Below are 18,926 nucleotides of genomic sequence, written 5' to 3'. Positions count from 1 at the left end.
ATGGTTTTTTCTAAAAGTTTAGTGTTTTACATGTATGTCTTCAATCCATCTGGACTTTATTTTGTGTATGGTATATAACATGGATCTATTTTCTTTTCGGCATATGGATAACCACTTGTTCCAAACCAGTTATTAAGTAATCACTTCTTGCTCAATAATCTTCAGTTCCATATATGTGTGATAAGCCATGGTATTTGAGTTGAAAACACCACAAGTAACACGGATGAGTCATGGTATTTGACTTGAAAATACCATAAACCACCTTGATGTTGCAGACATGGTTGCTCTTTCTGAGCCCTCATTTAGTTCAATTATTCAATTGGTCAATCCCTGCATCATGCTTAATGCTGTCTTGATTACTATAGCTTTATAATAAACATCGATCAGACCATCAAACCTCGGAGGGATGGTAGGGGAGGGTGGGGGTAAGGGGGAGAGATCAACCAAAGGACTTGTATGTATGCATATGGGCCTAACCAATGGACACAGACAACAGGGGGGTGAGGGCATGAGTGGGGGGGATGGGGGGTAATGGGGGAAGAAGGACAAATATGTAACACCTTAATCAATAAAGAAATAAAAAAAATAAAAAAATAAGTCTCAATAAGTCTTTATAACAAGTCTCTGATAAGGCAAATCTCCTCACCTTATTTTTTCTCTAGGAGTAGTTAGGCTATTGGAACTTTGTTATTCCATATAAATTTGAGAATCAGTTGCCAAATTCAATGAAAAATCCATAATTTTGATTGGAGTTTCATTGAATCTAGAAATAAATTTGGGAAGAGTTGGTATCTTTATGATTATTGAGTGTGACTAGTTATGAACATGTAACATCATTCCATTTATTTTGAGCTTCTTTTATGTCTTTTTATAGAGTTGTTTATAAATTTTGATGACTAGGTCTTACAATCTTTTGCTATACTTAGTCCCAGGTACTTTATTGTTTTCATTGCTATTGTAAATGGCATTTTTATTACAATTTCTAACTCTTTATTGCTAATATAAAGATGCAATGAATTTTGAATATCGATCTTATAGCAGGTCACCTTGGTTAATCTCTTATAATTTATAATCACTTGCAGATTTTTAAGGGTTAAAATAATCACATTCAATAATCATAGAAATGGCAATTTTAAATGAAGATAATTGTATTATCTGCAAATAATGTATCAGTTTCTTCCTTTTTGAAAGGAAGGAAATAACACTGTAATTACATACAGGGTTTACAACTTGGACTGGTTTCCTCTTCTTTTTAAGGGTGGGGATGAGAATGGCTCCCACCCTGTGCTGTTGTATTTTTCCTTCTTTTAGCCCAAGTTTCACCCTCAATTGTGATGTATATACTAATTATGTGTCTCTATATTTACCATTGACTGTAGGAGCCTTTCAGCCAGGGAGGTAAGGACATAAGATGCTGATGAGACATACCAGTGAGTGGGCACATATACACTGAGTGGCCAGATTATTATGACCACCTGACGTTTGTAGGCAAATTAGCCGTACACTGCATCATATGGGATATGGAAGCCAAAGGCCTGTTCGAACACCTTTGCTGTCTGCAGTTACCAAGATAAAAAGTCTCCAATTTGCACAGGAACACAAGGATTGGACAGTCGAGCTTTGGAAAAAAGTCATGTGGTCCAATAAATCACGTTTCCAGTTGCATCATGCAGATGGCAGAGTGAGAATTTTGTGGAAACAGCATGAAAGCATGCACCCCACATGCATGAGTACAACCCTTCAAGCTGGTGGGGGCAGTGTTATGGTTTGGGGCATGTTTTCCTGGCATGATCTGGGCCCTTTAATTCATGTGGAACTACGTCTGAATAGCAAAACATACCTAAGTATAGTTGTTGATCAAGTTCATTTTATCATGTTGATGGCGTATCCCAATGGAGATGGCTTCTTCCAACAAGACAATGCACCATACCACAGTGCTCGTATTGTGCAGGAGTGTTTTCAAGAACACGAGGGAGATTTTACCTTGCTTAGGTGGCCCCCGCAATCACCAGATCTCAATCCAATTGAGCATTTGTGGGATGAAGTTAAAAGAGCCATCAGGCAGCTGGTTCCACAACCATCAAATCTCACAGAACTGGACAATGCTATTCATCACGCATTGGGTCAGATTCCTCGCATCACCTTTCAACATCTCGTGGAGTCAATGCCAAGAAGAATTGCCGCAGTATTGAAGGCAAAAGGTGGCCCAACAAAGTACTGATGGGGTGGTCATAATAATCTGGCCACTCAGTGTATATAAAAGCCCAGCGACTGGAAAAGCGAAACGACTGGAATGACTGCAACGACCAGTGACTATGATGCACACTGCAGCAGACAACCAGCATGATCCAGGCCCCAACTGCCTCCCCACTCCTTCGGCTGGCCTGGCCCCCGATTGGCCCCCAAAACGTTTGTTGTTAGACTTTTTGTGAGCCAAATTAATAAATGCCCACTGATTTGATTAGTGAATCAACATTCGGGTTGAGTCACCTACTGACTCAATAAACCTGGCTGGAGGAAAGAGGGGAAGGAGGAAGGGGGTGGGAAGGAGGAAGGGGTGGGTGAAAAAGGCGATAACTATTCAAGAGGAAGGAACACTTCCAAGCTCCTTCTATGAAGCCAGTATCACCCTAATACCAAAACCAGATAAAGATAACACAATGAAAGAGAATTACAGGCCAATTTCCCTCATGAATATAGATGCCAAAATCCTCAACAAAATTCTAGCAAATTGAATCCAACAGTACATCAGAAAGATCATACACCATGACCAAGTAGGATTTATCCCGGGGATGCAAGGATGGTACAATATTCGCAAATCAATAAACGTGATACATCACATAAACAAATTGAGAGATAAAAACCACATAGTCATATCAATTGATGCAGAAAAAGCATTTGACAAAATCCAACACCCTTTCTTCATAAAAACTCTCAGCAAGGTGGGAATAGAAGGATCATACCTGAACATAATAAAAGCCATATATGACAAACCTACAGCCAACATCATACTCAATGGGCAAAAACTAAAACCATTTCCCCTAAGAACAGGAACAAGACAGGGATGCCCACTCTCACCACTCCTGTTCAATATAGTGCTGGAAGTACTAGCCATTGCAATCAGACAAGAAGAAGAAATAAAAGGCATCCAAATTGGAAAAGAAGAAGTAAAACTGTCCTTATTCGCAGATGACATGATACTGTACATAGAAAACCCTAAAGACTCCATCAAAAAATTACTAGACTTAATAAATGAATTCGGCAACGTAGCAGGATACAAAATTAACGCCAAGAAATCTATGGCATTTCTATATACCAATAATGATCTTACAGAAAGAGAGACTAAAAAAGCAATCCCATTTACCATCGCACCAAAAAAATTAAGATACCTAGGAATAAACTTAACTAAGGAGGTAAAAGACCTATATGTGGAAAACTACAGGACACTGAAAAAAGAGATAGAGGAAGACATAAACAGATGGAAGAACATACCATGTTCATGGATTGGTAGAATCAACATCATCAAAATGTCCATACTATCCAAAGCAATCTATAAATTCAATGCACTGCCCATTAAAATACCAAAGACATACTTCACAGACCGAGAGCGAACTTTCCAAAAATTTATCTGGAATAAAAAAAGACCCCGAATAGCTGCAGCAATCCTGAGAAAGAAGAACAAAGTAGGTGGGATCTCAACACCAGATATCAAGCTGTATTACAAAGCCACTCTCCTTAAAACAGCCTGGTACTGGCACAAGAACAGACATATAGATCAATGGAATAGAATAGAGAACCCAGAAATTGACCAAAATCTCTATGCTCAATTAATTTTTGACAAAGGAGGCACGAACATACAATGGAGTCAAGACAGTCTCTTCAACAAATGGTGTTGGGAAAACTGGACAGACACATGCAAAAAAATGAAGCTAGATCACCAACTTACACCATACACAAAATTAAACTCAAAATGGATAAAGGACTTAAACATAAGACAGGAAACCATAAAAATACTAGAGGAATCCACAGGCAGAAAAATCTCAGACATATGCCAAAGGAACTTCTTCACTGATACTGCTCCTAGGGCAATGGAAGCCAAAGAGAAAATAAACAAATGGGACTACATCAAAATAAAAAGCTTTTGCACAGCAAAGGAAACCATCAATAAAACAACAAGAAAGCCCACTGCATGGGAGAACATATTTGCCAATGATATCAACGATAAGGGTTTAATCTCCAACATTTACAGGGAACTCATGCAACTCAACAAAAAGAAGATAAACAACCCAATCAAAAAATGGGCAACTGATCTAAATAGACACTTTTTGAAAGAAGACAGAAGGAAGGCCAAGAGACATATGAAAACCTGCTCAAAGTCGCTAATCATCAGAGAGATGCAAATCAAAACAACAATGCGGCACCATCTCACACCTGTCAGAATGGCTATCATCAACAAATCAACAAATGACAAGTGCTGGCGCCGATGTGGAGAAAAAGGAACCCTCGTGCACTGCTGGTGGGAATGCAGACTGGTGCAGCCACTGTGGAGAACAGTATGGAGTTTCCTCAAAAAACTAAAAATGGAACTCCCTTTTGACCCAGTGATCCCACTTCTAGGAATATATCCCAAGAAACTAGAAACACCAATCAGAAAGGATATATGCACCCCTATGTTCATAGCAGCACAATTCACCATAGCTAAGATTTGGAAACAGCCTAAATGCCCATCAGCAGATGAGTGGATTAAAAAACTGTGGTATATCTACACAATGGAATACTACGCTGTGGTAAAAAAGAAGGAGTTCCTACCATTTGCAACAACATGGATGGAGATGGAGATTATTATGTTAAGTGAAATAAGCCAGGCAGAGAAAGATAAGTATCACATGATCTCACTCATTTGTGGAATAAAATGAACAGCATAACTGATGAACAAGAACAAATCCAGAGACTGAGAAACGTCAAACAGCATGTCATACCACAGGGAAGGTAGGGGAGGGTGGGGGTAAGGGGGAGAGATCAACCAAGGGACTTGTGTGCATGCATATGAGCCTAATCAATGGACACAGACAACAAGGGGGTGGGACATAAGTAGGGGGTGGGGGATTATGGGGAAATAATTTATGTTTTTGCCTTCCTGACAAAATTTATATAAGGTTACAAAAAGAAATTGACAGCCAGTTTGAAATTTAATAGCCATGGCCTAGAGCAAAGAATATCCTTACATGATATTATTCTACAATGTTATTAAAATTTTAGATATTTTACAACAGCATATTGTACAATTATCCCAAATAAACTTACAAACTAATTGTTGGAATGTTTGGCAGCAATTAAAAAAAAAAAAGGACATGAAAGGATATAATCCCTTTCAGAAGGAATTAAGGCATTGGGAAGGCACTTGAGCATTCTATATTGGCCCCTCTTGCCTTTTGTGCCAAGAGGGACCCTCTTCTCACAATCCAATTGCTCTCAGCTATTGCCTGAGCTTTCTGTTCATGCTGAGCATGAAGCCTCGTGGTGGCTGGTACCATGGATCTGTCTCTCGCCCAATCGTGTGAGCTGGGCCCTCCCTGGAGAAGAAACCTGAGTTCCCCGAGATATGTGATCAGTGCTGAGGCCCCGCCAGCAGACCAGGGGATCCCAAGGCAGGTGCTGGGCATGGAGGGCACGGGGGCATAGGCTACCAAGGAGACAGAACTGAACCTCACATCACCCTGCTTGGCCCCGGAGGATGACTGGTTAGCCAGAGACGGGTAAGATTCCTCAGGGAAGGAACAACCTAAGACAGGCACAGTCGCAGAGGGGCCATCAGGAGAGAACTTGGGGGTCAACAGAGGTGGGGCACAGACCCTCACCCCCCCAACCTTGCAGGGGCCTGAACCCTCACCCCGTCTGAGGGAGGTCTCCTGCCCCCATGGCTGCTTTGCTTCCCACGCCCAGCTCAGATCGGGACACAGGTGACAGACAGTGACTTGGCCCAGCTCAGATTGGGACCCAGGTAACAGACAGAGACTTGGCCGACAGCAGCTGCCCTATATCTAAATCCAGCCTAGCACCAGGAATGCTCAGGGCCTACTCAAGAATGCAAATAATCCTTTCCACTAATATTTACAGGGTAAATTAAGATTGTTGGTAGAGTATTAAATTTGACAGTAAAATAATAATCAAGTTTTCAGATTAATTTAAATAGGCTAATTGAAGTAAGTGAATATTCAAGAAAATTTAATTGTACTGGACAAAAAGCTGTTCCTAATGTGGTAACCAAAATTTCTATTGGTAGTTCATCTCATGGTAAAATTCCTGAACATGCAATGAAACTAAAGCAGTCATATTTTTGTCAAAAAATTAAAATTTAAAGTCATCAAGACTACATTATAAAAGTTACAAAAGCCTCCATTAATCAAAAAAGGGGGGATAGAAGGGTAATATCATGTAAGGAAAAATATCCTATAAGTAAATTACATCTAGAAAATTTTTACTTTACAAAATTAGTTTTCATTTGTAATGCTAACAGCAAGACACCCATGAAAAACACACATGGTGTCTAAATAAGACAAATGAAAATCGTTTGGGCAAAAATAAAAAGGATCCCAAATCAATTATATAGAAAAGATTCCTTTATTAACTTTTGGTCGAGAATATGTTTGTATATTTTCAGAAAACAACTCCAAGACCATGTGGATTCCTGCAACAGAGAGGAATTGACAGGTCTGCTCCAACCACGAAGACAAGAGGAGAAACAGTCCAGAGATGGAAGACGCTGATGATGCCTTGCCACGCTAGCAGTCAGCAGCTGTGCGACGCAGCAAGTTGCCTAGGACCAAACCAGAGAGGGTCGGACCTGCATTGCCACCATGTGCCCACCATCCAGATATCATTGCTGACATGTACACATAAGGAGCTGTTTGACATTGAAATGGGGACTCAGAACTGTTGGACATGGAAATTGGGACTCATTTTTTGTTATTATATGTTTATTTCTAGTCTGCAGAGGCAAGATTTTTTAAAGGAATGAAATGGGGAAAAAATAGATACAGAGTTAAAGAAGCATTGAACAGACTGTCAAACTACAGTGGGAAGGCAGAGGAGGTTGCGGGGGGGGCGGCTGTAAGAGATCAACCGAAGGACTTGTACGCATGCATTTAAGCATAACCAATGGATAAAAAACACTGGGGGGAGGGGGCAGGTAAAGGCATGTACTGGGGGGAAGGGGAGGCCGGGGAAAGGTCAATGGGGAAGGAAAAAAAAAGGAGACATATGTACTACTATTCATAATACTTCAAACAATTAAAAAAATAAAATTAAAAAAACAACAAAAAAAAAACAAACAAAAATAAATAAATGAATAAAAGCCTTATGGCATGAATTTTTTTAAAAAATTAATTTTATAGATATCACAGCTTGAGTATGGCCATGTGGGAAAAGTCTGAATATTTAAACTAATCACAGTTAAATGTGATATAACAATATGTTAGAGCTACAAAAACTGTACATAAAATTTACATGAAATTGATCAAAAGTATTGTGTCTAAATAATATGATATTTTCACTAAAAAAAAAAAAAGGCGATAACTGACACAGCAGCTCAAAGACAGGAGCCCTAAACATCCGAGTGAGGTTACCACGCCCAAATCAAAAGTGCATGAATGAAGTCAAGGAGTGACGAGAAAACCCAGGTTCAGTCTCAGAAAGTAGAGGTCAAATTAAGAGAATCACACTAACCAGAGGGAGCTTCCCTTCTCCCGGTTAACCCCGCCGGCCAACCTTCCATGGCCCCTCCCCGCTGCAGGCCCGGCCCAATGGGCCCCCATTTTGGCAGGCCGGTCGGATCCCACCCAGCATGATTTCATGCACTGGGCCCCTAGTAAAATACAAATAACTAGGTGACAGAGTTTGAGTCATGAATTACTAGCCTCTTAAGCTTACAGGCTTTTACTTTTACTAATGCCTACAAATTCAGACCTAAGCCAATGTATTTCACCAATATAATATGACATTGATTATAAGACTCAACAGTATTTTATGTACCACAGAGAAGAGAGGGGAAAAAAGCTGATTAGTGCCCTGACAAGTGTGGCTCAGTTGGTTGAAGTCCTCTTGTGTACCAAAAGGTCTCTGGTTCTATTCTGTCAGGGCACATACCCATGTTGCTGATTCAGTCCCTGGTTGGGGTGCATGAAGGAGACAACCAATCAATATTTCTCTCTCTCATAGGTGTTTCTCCCCCGCCTAAAAAAAAAGCTGATTTAATTGTGATTTGGCATCAACTTATGATTCATATCAATTTCAAGGATATTAAATTGTGAAAAATGTATGCACCTTTGAAGACATTAAATACGGTAGTTGATTTTATGGGCTATTGCCTCCCGTCACTCCTTTCCAAATGTCTGTTGACATATTTTTAATGTAGAATTATAGTTAATGGAACCATACTTTCTGGAAACCAACTGTCTTTTGGTTTCACTGCCTACCAAACATAGCATTTTAGCTAGTTGCTCAAGTTCAAAATTTCAATGTCTCACCAGATACTTCACTGCTACATCAAATGGGTAATTTTGGGAATGTGAACATTTGGTAGAAAAACAGGAACAGGTGGGCTGGAGAAAAGACAATGTTCAAGTTGTCAAACATTGTTTTCAACATTATAAGTTTTTAAATTTGAAAAACCTTATATTGTAAAGAAACTACTACCTGTTCTGGAGCCTTAAAAATATAAAAAAGACCTTAAAACGAGCTTGAGAAAACTTGTCAAGACAAATTTTATTTTTTTCAAGTTACAAAAATATGTGCATGTCAAAAATACAGTCTAGTCCATATACGAGTAGTTCCAGCCATCTAAAAGTTATACAGAATTTTTGGGGAAAAAACAACCAGTTCATACACAAGTCTCAAAACATTCAGTTCATGAATAGTATACAACCATTCAATTTACTTATTGCTAGTTATATGCAGCTTTACTTAAGACTGGTATCCACAAAGGAAAGGGCAGTGTTTGGGCACTCTGACTACTGCTGTTAAAGCTGTGGTCTTTAGAAAGCCAATCCAAAATCAGAGTAAGTTCATTTTGAATAAAGCATAAGTTTTGGTTAGTACTATAAGAAGGAGTGGTCAAATTCAAATTGTACCCCCTTCTTCTATTTAATTCTATTTTGTTAATATGTCAGAAATATAATGTGTGGTTTGGGGGAAGAGTAAATAAATTACTGGTTTTCAAAAGAAGTAATAAGAAACATTAACTTTGAGCTGCGATATACAAACAAAACTGGCACATCTAGCTTAAAAATATTAAAACAACAAATTCAAGAATGAAAAAATATTTAAAATTTAACCAAAAGCCAAAGCTATATTTCTTTCTCTTTAGATGCTGAGACATAAAATGAATCACTTTGTTCTCTTGAAGTTTATGGGCTAATGAAGATCTGGTGCTCTCTATTTCTTGTTAAAAAGACAAAGACTTAACTACATAACTAGAACATGTTTTTAAAAAAATCTATTTGCTCATAATGCCATATAAAAGAACAAATCATAAAATTAAATAATTTTGGCTTTAATGAGCAAAAAAGATAATGTAGTTCACAGTGTAAAACACAGGAAAGAAATCACTTACTTTGGGGGTGGATAATACATAGGAGATTTTTGGCCTTAAGTTCACATGGAAGACTTAGAAGTTAAGGGTGTCTCAAAGAGAGAACAATGGCTTTGTTTCCAACTTTCCTGTTAGACCCTGCTGCAGGGTCTGATTTATTGCTGACATTTTACCTCCATAAGTTCTTGAATAAATTGAGACATATATTGATAAGTATGAGGTGAACTGGAAAAAACTTTAAAAGTAATCTTTAGAACAAAAGTGACACTCGTGACCATTTGGCAATGATACTTATCTTAATGACTTAAACCCTAAAAATAGGCTAAATTTTTAGGAGGTAGAAAACAAGTACCAAAAATTTACCATGTGGCCACCCCTCCTAATTTTTGGCCAACTTTGGCTCTCTATATTTCTCACTCCATATTCTCCCATTAAAGCTATTAGACACACTAATATTCATTACCTAAAGTTATAAACCTGGAGCTGCCATGAAAAATCTTTATAACAAGTTTTGCTTATAAGTCACTAAATATATCCAATACCCAGGTATCATCTAAGAACATATTATACCTCTCTAGTATATTAATTCACTTCATAAGAACAAGTTAACATAGAAAACATTAGGTAACATCGAACATCTCTATCTGTGATTCTAATATGCCAGAGTAGTTACGCAAAACAAAAGTAGTAATATTTTCATTTGAACTTATTTGAAAAAGCCTTATACCAAAATTGTATTATCAGTGTTTACTGAAAATACATATGTGTTCTATTACAAAATTAACCTAACCAAAAAAAAATACTCTACTTCCTCCCAGAGAATTATGTTGTGCTGATATCCTGTATAGTATTATAAAAGGATTTCATTTTTGCGATACGCTAGGCTCACAGTGAGTATGTTAGTACAGAGATCATGTGTTTATAATATTACTGTAAGTATGTTATTAGTGAAATATATGTAAGGCATGTAAAAATCTAGCATTAAAGCTCTTAAGGGCAATAACCCAAACTGGCAGCTGCTAGAAAAGATGCTGCTAGGAATTAAAACTACAATGAAATGAATTAATTCACATAAACTGTGTTGCTGAAACTAACGGACCAAAGGACTTTCCTCCCTTTAGCTAGTACTAGCCCAATCTTGAAAACGGAAACAATCACTTGCAATCTTCCACACAGTGTTGTTAGGAGTAGTTTGAGCAGTCAGCAGGAAATTCTGATTGAAGAAGTGCTGTCTGTTTCCATCAAACTTCACAGTTCCACTGGTCACAACAAGAACTGTAGTCTGGGCCTGAGTAGCTTGCTCTTTACACACACACACACACACACAAAAAAAAAAAAAAAAGAAAAAAAAAAGGTTGGTTTCTATCTCTAAATAAGCAGATTTTCAGGCTTAAAAGACATTGCTCATAATTTAACACTTAAAAAACATTTGATGCCCTAACTGGTTTGGCTCAGTAGAGAGAGCATCGGCCTGCAGACTGAAGGGTCCCAGGTTCGATTCCGGTCAAGGCCATGTACCTTGGTTGCGCGCACATCCCCAGTAGAGGGTGTGCAGAAGGCAGCTGATCAATGTTTCTCTCTCATCAATGTGTCTAACTCTCTATCCCTCTCCCTTCCTCTCTATAAAAAAATCAATAAAATATATTTAAAAAAAACACATTTCATAAACTTTCTTTACTTTCAGCATACTCTTAAGCATGTACGCCCAAAGCAAAAAAAAAAAAAACTAAATAATCATTTCAAAGATACTAAAATTATTTTCTGTCCAGAAAGATTCTGGGGACTCTAAAGTTTCAAAATAAAGAGCTTATATTTATTAATATTTCATTGGGTTTCTAACAGAGCTTTTTCATGTTTTGCTTCTTAATCTACAGCTGTTTTTAAAACTGTAAAGGAAAAATAAATCACCCTAACCTACTAGAGAAAATTAGGGCCCACCTAGAGGTTAATCTTAAAAATGGCATCAGTCTATATTAAGCCTAATTCTGTGTTACCAAAAATCCTTTCATGTAACAGAGTAAAAAATTTGTTCTGTGAAATTTAATAAATTGTAAGATAATAAAACACATTAATTAGGGATATAGTATAATTTTTGGAAACATTTCAAGGCATAGAAGGCAACTATTTAGAGAAAATAGATAATTATTTCTTTCCATCAATAAAAATCACATTTAGCTTCAATTTCTCACATAACTATTAATAAACTATAATCACACAGTCCACCAAAATATACTAATGATCTGCTGGAGTGAGATAGGTCTAAAAGGATACCAAAAGTTTAATTTGATAGCTCAGTGCTCACTAAAGTAAAACAAAAGAAACACCTTGAAAGACCATGCTCTTACCATGAACTGGTTGGCAATCTAACATATTAACCTGGAATTCACTAGAAGGCAACACCTCAAAAAAATTATTTAAGGCTTCCAGCCCTGTAACAACATTGCCATTCCATATTAAAGTGGCCTTGTCCAGATACAGACGGGTCAGTGCCTAAAAAGAAAGATAAAAGGCGAAAACAGTTTTGTTTCTGGGAAAGCATTTTAACAGAAATGAACTGAAAGGTTATAGGTGATATACAAACATTTTCATAGTTCTATATCAATCTCTACTCCCCTGCCCCCTTGCACTGGAATACAACATGAACAAGGTTTACTCTTAATAAACTAGGTAGCTAAATATACTTTTATTTTATATTTTACTTTAGCCACAATGAGAAAACTATGCATCCAAACTGGAAGAGTTCTAAAAATTTGCTTTCTGTATTTAAATGAATTAAATGGTCACAAGTTTTAAGCACCTACAACCCAAAGCAGTTTTAGTCTCCCTCCTTTTTCTAATTGAGAATTAACAAAGCTGTCTTCCATCAGGCCCTATCTGTACACTTTAATCCTAGTGTTTATATACATGGAGTCATTTCATGTCCTAGCCATTTTATGTTGTATGTGTTAGGAAGAATGGGTTCTTTTTACTACTCAAACAGCATATTTAATTCAAAAAAATCACCAGTACTTGCTAAAGCAGTTTTTTATAAGTCAAGTTAAAGCTTCACTAAGGCAAAATTCAATAGTTAACTCTTTAGTCACAGCAGTTTAGTGTGTCACAGGACTCTATTTGCTTAATTCTAAAATTTATCTTGGATTAAAAGGCCAACACATATCTTGACTCTGCTCTTTTTTTTTGCTACTTTATTTTTGAAATCAGGAAGGCACAATAAACATCCATTGTCACATCCCTTGTCCCTGGTCTCATGTCATAAAAAATCAGTACCAGGAACTTCTTTTATCTTCTGCCTTAAAAAATAAATTTTTAGATATAATATGTTAGCTTCTGTGCTTGCTAACTATTTTTGAGAAAGTTCTCTAATGCTATACTGATAAGAGACCTAGGCAAGCTTGGAGCACATACTGAAATAATTACTATGGTTCAGGGACAAATTACAATGAAAAAAGCTGACAAAGTGATAAGTTGTTCTTTTGAAGACTAAAAGTATCCAAGTCATGTGGATTATGCTTGTGAGTGCCAGTTACAGCTGTGAGATTTAATTTAAAAATTATCTATTAATATATTCCATTAAAGGGACAAATCAGGGAACATTCCCTATAATGTCAGGCCCCTTCACCAGCACTAATATTATTTTAACCAAACTAAAGTTAATTGGGACTGAGAAAATGTAACATATTTAAATAAATATTTGTTGGGTCCTTTGTTAAGTGCAGTATTTAAATTCCAATTTACCACCCTAAAAATAAAATGAGGTTAAGAGAGGTTAGCAACTTGCCCAAGGTCAGAGATAGGGAAACACAAAGCGGATATATATATATATATATATATATATATATATATATATATATATATATGTTTATTGTTGAAAGTATTACAGCTGTCCCTTTTTCCCCCATTGACCTCTTCCACTCTACTCCCACCCCCTCCCCAGGCCTTCACGGCACTAATGTCTGTGTCCATGGGCTATGCATATATGCATGCATATACATTCTTAGGTTAATTTTTCCCACCACTCCCTTCCCTCTGAAATCCGCCAGTCTGTTCAATATCAGAGTTATCACTTATGCAAGTCAGATGAATGGCTGGATTGAAAAAAGAAATGGTATTTAATAAAGAGTAATATAGCCTATAACACTCACCCGTCTTCTTTTGTCCATTGTCTCATAGTAAATATTGACAAATTCCTCAGCAGCTCTACATGCCTGGTCTACATAAGTTTTAAAATCCTACAAGAAAAATTTTAGAAGTGTACATTACCATCCTTCCAAATGCTCACAAACACAAAATCACCAACAGAAGCTGATGATTTGTTTCAATCACTTTGCAGATCTGTACATAGTCCACATTCTTCCATATAAATGTTGACATTTTAAAGGCTTAGGGCTCAAAAGTTTCCAATTTTCACTATGCTTGGGTACATATATTTAGGACATACTTGTCCCTCATTAGTGCATTTGATATACTGCATTTTTCCTCACTTTAAATATCATTTTATAATCTTAACTTGAAAACTGGTACTTCAGTACTTACTGTAGGCTTCCAATACTTTACAAAACATTTACCATAATAAAAATGTTCCAGTCAGAAACTTTAAAAAAGTGAGGGTGGAAGAATTGCCAATGAATAAATTTGGAAAGTGCTGAGTTCTTTTTTCAAGAGAGAAGTTATGACCAAAATCAAGTTGTTGAATGAAAAAAAAAAAAAGGTATAGTAACAATAAAGCTCAATGAACTACTTGAAAAATTAGGTACTTAGGAAACTTCTTCACATTACATAAAAATTTACCAGCATTTGTAAAGAATTGTAAAACCGAAAAAAAGAAATGTTGGGGTTTTCTCCTGCAGGAAAAATATCTTCTTCCCTAGTCATTTACCCAGCCCAGCCTACTATTTGAATTAAGAACTAGTTTCATTTCTAGCTCAGGTGACCAAAATTATATATAGAGAGGGAGATAATACAAAAAGGAGTTTGCAAGCCATAAATGACAGACCCCAACATGCCCGCCTCTCGCTAGCTCCCATCTCAGGGTCCTTTCCAGCATCTTAGATTGCACAACCCAAGGGAATAGGGAGTCAGGAGCTGGAGGTCCCAGGCAGCGGGTGTAGGAATAGAGGGGGTCTGCAGAGAGCGGGCCCCGCCCCGAGCCCGGCGGGCCAGCCCCTGATTCGCTACTTGATCACGTGATCTGCAGCCACCCCGGCCCGGCGACCCTCCCCTCAGCCGCCCAAGCACCAGCGCTCAGGCACCCTGGCCCAAGGTCCCGGCACTCACCACAGGCATGGCCATCGGGGAGCCTGAAGCAGCCTGTGGAGGCAGTGGCGGCGTCACTACTTCCTCACGTGTCCGGCTCCCTCTGCTGTAGGAGGACCAAATATTAAGGAAGATAGTGAAACCCGCCAAACATACGGAATTCTTTCTCCGCCCATTCTCTCCCGGAAGTAGTCCGGTCCGTACTTAAAAGGATCCCGATGTTCCAACCTTATGCCGCTTCCCTTTAGTTCCGACTGTACCCTCCCAATCACCCAAGGTATTCAACTTGTTTGATATTTACTTAGTTTGGAAGAAAAAAAGTCACTTTGCTTTTGTAAACTAGGTACTCTAATGTTGCCACTTTTCCAACCGCAGGCGCGGAGACCAGCAAAAAGAACTAAGATCCAACAGGGGGAACCTCTTTACTTTAAGAGGCGGGTCCAAGGCTAGCTAAAGACCAATGAGAAACAGAGGAAAGACATACAGGTCCTGTAGCCTATAGGAAAAATGGGTGGATCTTGAAGCGCGCGCAATCGTACTGCGCATGACTGGCAAAGAAAGTTTTAGAGTTCTGGAACAATCTGGAAGAATCAATCCTCGTATTAAAACCCCAACATCTCCGTAGTATTCCTACGATAATTCACTATTTGACTTTGCATTATTCAGTGGAAAAGGCTCATCCAATTCTTCCATTCTTATAGACCTAAAATGAAGATTTGTCGACAGCACCATTCACCACCTTCCACAGCCAATTCGTGACAACGAGCAAGGTACTTTTCTAAGCATTTTAACCCATATTCACTTAGTTACAGTAACACTATGGCATATTATCTCCATTTTATAGTTAAGACATTAATTAACTGGCTTCAGTCATAAACTAGTTGGAATTCAAGCTTAAGCGAATTTACCTCTGCAAACGCACTTTACTCCCCAGCATCCTTTAAAACCGCCCATGTCAAAGCTGCGAACAACTTCTGGGTATTCAAATCAATTAAGTATCTCTGTAGTCTTACCTTGAGTAACTGCCTTGCGGCGCCTCATAATAACGGACACGGTCACGGTCACGATCACGATCACGGACACGGTCTCGGTCTCGGTCTCGGTCTCGGTCTCGGTCTCGGTCTCGGTAATGGTCTCGGTCACGGTCACTCCTTCCTCGATATCCTCCTCTGTCTCTTTGATACCAGCCTCTTCCAAATCGTCTCATATTCTTAACCTTTCTTTTCCCCACCCCGTTTGTCTTTCCTTTTGCCTGATTCTAACTGCCGCTTTTCTCCGAGTACCTTCTCCACTCCGAAGTCCTCTCCAACGGCACTTCTGGACGTGTCTCCTATTTAAAGCCACAGTCCTGCCACGTGATCTGGATTGTTACTTATATGCTAATGAATTTCAACGACACATCTCGAGCCCCTACCTCCGCTCTGAGCTCTGATTCCACATATGGATATGAACACCGCAAGGCACTACAGGCTTCTCAAACGTGTCCAGAATTTAAACTCATTATTTCCTCTGTCCTAACAATCTTATGTATTTTTTCCTGTCATTTATGCTTGTACTCCTGGAATATTTTTGGGTCCACCCCATTATCATGTTTCATTCATTAATTCAGTAAATGTGTATTAAGTGCATACTGTGGGCCAGGCACTGTACAAGGTTCTAAATATAGAATGGTGAAAAAAATAGACTTGATCCATAGCTCATGAAGCTCAGAGTGCTAGACAATAAACAAAACATGAATGAATTACAAAGGAGTTCCAAGTAACTTGTCCATCTTTAAAGCAACCTCTCTGTCTCTCTCCTCTGTATACAAATTTTGACTTTGCTCTATTCTCATTTTTCTAAAATTTTCCTAATTTTTAAATATCTACCTTGGTCTGGTCTCAATTTACCTTTCCAAACTTTTCTCCCATTATTCACCAATATTGGCAAAGTTAACTACTACTGTTTGTAAAAAATGACTCATATTTATTGCTTTATAGTTGATTGTGTTTTTTATTGAAAGCTTAGAATGTGTCTGGTGTTTATTATGATTTCATTCAATCTTCCCAGCTTCTGGAGAGGGAATATTATTATCTAGATTTTTAAGAATTTAAACAGAAGTTTAAAGAGGTGTAAATTGGCTATGATGACACAACTAATGGAGCTGGGATTACAACCCACAACTGTCTTTGCTCTTAGAAACTTTACTATTCACGCATTTGTTTGTAGTATGCTTATTTTGGAATGTTTGTTCCCTCCATTTATATCTGCCCTTCAGGGACCAGGACAGGTAAAGTCTCTTCCCTGAAGCCTTCCCTCATTTCATGTCCCCAGAACCCCAAAGAATATTATCTCTCCTATGGCTATGAGGAGTGGCTTTTGGTGTGGGGCAATAGTGCCAGGGACTACAGCAGTGTTGAGTACTGGAAAGGGACAGCTGGTGGCTGTGCAGTGAGTTTTAGGGGCCTCAGGCTGTTGCGAGGTAGGGCAAACTACCGCAGCCCATGCAAAGCAGAAGCTATGCTGGGGATGGCTCAGTCCCAAAAAAGGAAGTGAAGGCCCTTCCTAGACCCTAGTGGTGCAGGTTCCCTACTCTTTACCAGGCCTCTGCCAGCACCAGCCTTTGTCTCTGGCTGAGGCAGCCTCTGGGTCATTCTCCTCTCCAAACTACTCACCAAAGTGTGCCTTGGAAAATTTGGGTTTTATTGGAACCCTTCTTTGCTTAAAGCCCTTCAGTGGCTTCCCATTATCTTTGTCCTGTGTCCGGCCAGTCAGGCCCTTTTCATTTCCTCCATCAGCTCAGCCCCTGAGCTACACAGGGCACTGTACCAGGTACTCACAGTGCAGAAATCGGAGGAGGTAAAACAGTTACCATAGATGACACATAAGGGACCCAAGGGTGCTTGAGACTTACTGTGGAGTGTGGTCCAGGTGCTCACAGTTTCTGCCTCTCAGAATGTTTCAACATTGAGCATGACGGGCACATGCATATGTGCGAAGGAAAGAAGGAGGTGCTTTCCCTTAGTTAAAAATATAAATTTTAAATGTAATTAAAGCCCTGGCTGGTGTGGCTCAGTTGGTTGGAGCATCCTCCCGTGCACGAGAGGGTGTCTGGGTTGTAGGAGGTAACTGATGTTTCTCTCACCTCTCTCTCTCTCTCTCTCTCTCTCTCTCTCTCTCTCTCTCTCTCTCTCTCTCTTCTCTCTCTCATGTCTCCGTTTCTCCCTCTAAAACAATATATATTTTTAAAATGTACTTAAAAACATTTGGTCACTTCATTCTGGAAGTGAAGGTTGTTTGTGGCTACATCCCCAGCCAGTCAGTCATTCCCGTGCCCAATAAGAGCTCTGGACAGACCCAGACTCTTTTAATCTTTTATACTTTACTTTTCTGTCTCTAAAAAAGCATTAGGGCTCTTGACACTTTTTATAAGTTTTCAAATGCTTTTCAAGACAATTTATGTAATTAGCTTTGAACTCTCAACAGGGACTCTTGTTACTTCCCTCTGTATTTAATCACATATTCACCAGCATGTGTGAGTGAACTAGGTGTCACTGCCCACCCCTCCCCCACCTCTACATAAAGAAAAGAAAAAGGACAGCTGAGCTAGAGGTAGAGGAAAGGCTCAGAGTTTTGCACTGAATGCTTGCACAAAATTTTGGGCACTTCTATTAATGTGCTACTAGGGTGGGAGACTGGGTAAACTGATAATGTGGAAAACAATGTTGGACTCTGGTCAGAACAGTGAATCTGAACCTTAAGAAAACTATGTTTGGTGGAACGAATGGGAACCAGGTGAATAAGACACAAAATTGCTCTTTACTAGATAACTGCACATATGCAAAAAATGGAGAGCGTGACTAGCAAGGGTGTGAAAGAGATTTTCTTAGAAATACAGAATGGCATATTGGTTAAGCACATTGTTGTCAGCATCAATCTGGTTTTAAATCCTTGCCATGCCACTGAGTAGCTCTTTGACCTTGGCCAAGTTACCTAAACATCCATGCCTCAGTCTCTCAATCTGTAAAATGGAAATGAAAGTATTACTACATATTTCATTATACTGTTGTAAGAATTAAACAAGGCAGTGCCTGGCATACTGTCC

At 38.7% G+C, this 18,926-nt stretch overlaps 1 protein-coding gene across 2 annotated transcripts; it reads right to left on the bottom strand.

Moving 5' to 3' along the window:
- Positions 1-8,740: 8,740 nt before the first annotated feature.
- On the bottom strand, positions 8,741-15,030 carry NXT2 (nuclear transport factor 2 like export factor 2). Of its 2 annotated transcripts, none has more exons than XM_080652578.1 (4): positions 14,864-15,030; positions 13,732-13,818; positions 11,935-12,079; positions 8,741-10,891 (listed from the first exon to the last, which is right to left on the bottom strand). In XM_080652578.1, exons 1-4 carry the CDS (start codon positions 14,876-14,878, stop codon positions 10,707-10,709), a joined length of 432 nt encoding a protein of 143 aa, XP_080508704.1. In that variant the 5' UTR covers positions 14,879-15,030; the 3' UTR covers positions 8,741-10,706. The 2 variants fall into 2 exon arrangements, with proteins under 2 accessions (XP_080508704.1, XP_080508703.1); XM_080652577.1 differs by lacking the exon at positions 14,864-15,030 and adding an exon at positions 14,583-14,732.
- Positions 15,031-18,926: the final 3,896 nt, after the last annotated feature.

The sequence above is a fragment of the Plecotus auritus genome, assembly GCF_963455305.1.
Source record: "Plecotus auritus genome assembly, chromosome: X".
Taxonomy (NCBI): Eukaryota; Metazoa; Chordata; class Mammalia; order Chiroptera; family Vespertilionidae; genus Plecotus; species Plecotus auritus.
The sequence above is the reverse complement of the archived record's forward strand: the minus strand, read 5'-3'. Positions and strand labels throughout refer to the sequence as shown.